At 40.8% G+C, this 1,627-nt stretch overlaps 1 protein-coding gene across 1 annotated transcript; it reads left to right on the forward strand.

Moving 5' to 3' along the window:
• Positions 1-149: 149 nt before the first annotated feature.
• LOC110444061 (lysine-specific demethylase 5A-like) lies at positions 150-1,620 on the forward strand (the record flags this gene model as incomplete). Its single annotated transcript, XM_021488486.1, has 4 exons — positions 150-288; positions 413-592; positions 758-910; positions 1,393-1,620. Coding segments are annotated over 4 exons (700 nt in total), but the record flags the coding sequence as incomplete, so codon positions are not given.
• Positions 1,621-1,627: the final 7 nt, after the last annotated feature.

The following is a 1,627-nucleotide window of genomic DNA, read 5'->3' on the forward strand; positions in this document are numbered from 1 at the left end:
GTAGGTCGGTGTTTTTTCTACGGGAACTTGGGCTTTCCTCCACCACCGAAACCTGGCACGTCTTTAAATGACCATAGCTGTTAATAGTACGTAAAACACAAACACACCAAAAAAATCATGTTGTTTATGAATTTTGTTGTTTATTTCAGACCTCGTCATGTGATGGCTACCCTGGAGGCCATTATTAATGAAGCAAAGGGGATTCCCGCCTACTTGCCAAATGTAACTGCTCTAAAAGATGCCCTAAGGAAAGCCAAGGACTGGACAGTGAGGGTGGAGAATGTGCAGGTAAACAGCATTTACATAGATGGAAATCATCTCAAACATAAGAATTGTGTTAATATCTTTTAGATTGTGGGTCAAATAAATCCAGGAGGTTATTTTGATGTCATATCTTTTATTTGTTTACCAGAATTCTGACTCGTACCCCTACCTGGACATCCTGGAGACGTTGGTCAACAAGGGCCGGCCCATCCCTGTCCGTCTGGACCAGCTACCACAGGTCGAGTCTCAGGTAGCTGCTGCCAAGTCCTGGAGGGAGAGGACTGCCAGAACATTCCTCAAAAAGAACTGTACCTACTCCCTCCTAGAGGTAGGTAACATTGTGTTTCAGCCCTGTAACGGTGAGTACCTGCTCTGTCTTTATACTTATAATAGACTGTCATTCATTAAGAGAGTAGGATTCTTGTCATTTAACAGACTCTCTAGTTCCATATCAATGAAAAAAATTAAAACCTACCACATGAATGTGATTCAGGTGTTGTCTCCCCGAGCTGACATCGGCATCTATAGTGGAGGTAAAAACAAAAAGAAAAAGTTCAAGGAGGGCGAGAAGGAAAAGAAGGATGTTGAAACCAATAACAACAACCTCGACATCAAGATAGAAGACCAGCGAGACCCAGCAGCTATTGTAAGTTCTCGCGTTGAAACCAGGCAGTATTAGTGTTATAGGTAAAACTTACTGTTAGTGTGTCTGTAGACACAGGTGCTATCCTTGCTTATCTCGGTAAAACAACTACACTTGTATTACCTATGTAGATATTTATATTTGTGGTAGGGAACTTAAATAAAGCAACAACAACAAAATGCCAGATTCAAGCCTTGACATTAATTCACTTCCTTTCATGGATTAAACTGCATGCTACAACTAATTCAAAGGAAAGATCTACAATTCTGTAACACCATTTGTGTTCCATGTGGATTTGATCCTTGGATGTCAGAGTCAGGTGGATTTAATACAAGAATATCATTGTTAACATATTGTGCTGTGCATTTCATTGAAGAAAAATTTCATTGAAGAAAAAGGATGTTGAGGTGTATTGTTAAATTTATAATAGTTTGATCCAATGATTTCTTGCCTTAAAATAGACTAAATTGTTGTTATTTTGTCAGGTGGCAGCATTTAAAGTGGCCGAGCAGAAGGAGGTGGACTGTATGTGTGAGCTGAGGGATAGGAATGTGAGCAAGATCAATCAGGAGGGGGAGGAAGTCAAGTACTGTGTGTGTCGGAAGGGAGCCTCAGGCTTCATGTTACAGTGTGAACTCTGCAAGGACTGGTTCCACGGTAAGTCACAAATATATAGAGGTTACAGTGTGAACCCTGCAAGGACTGGTTTCATGGTAAGTC

Source organism: Mizuhopecten yessoensis, unplaced genomic scaffold (assembly GCF_002113885.1).
Source record: "Mizuhopecten yessoensis strain PY_sf001 unplaced genomic scaffold, ASM211388v2 hete_35984774, whole genome shotgun sequence".
NCBI classification, from domain to species: Eukaryota; Metazoa; Mollusca; class Bivalvia; order Pectinida; family Pectinidae; genus Mizuhopecten; species Mizuhopecten yessoensis.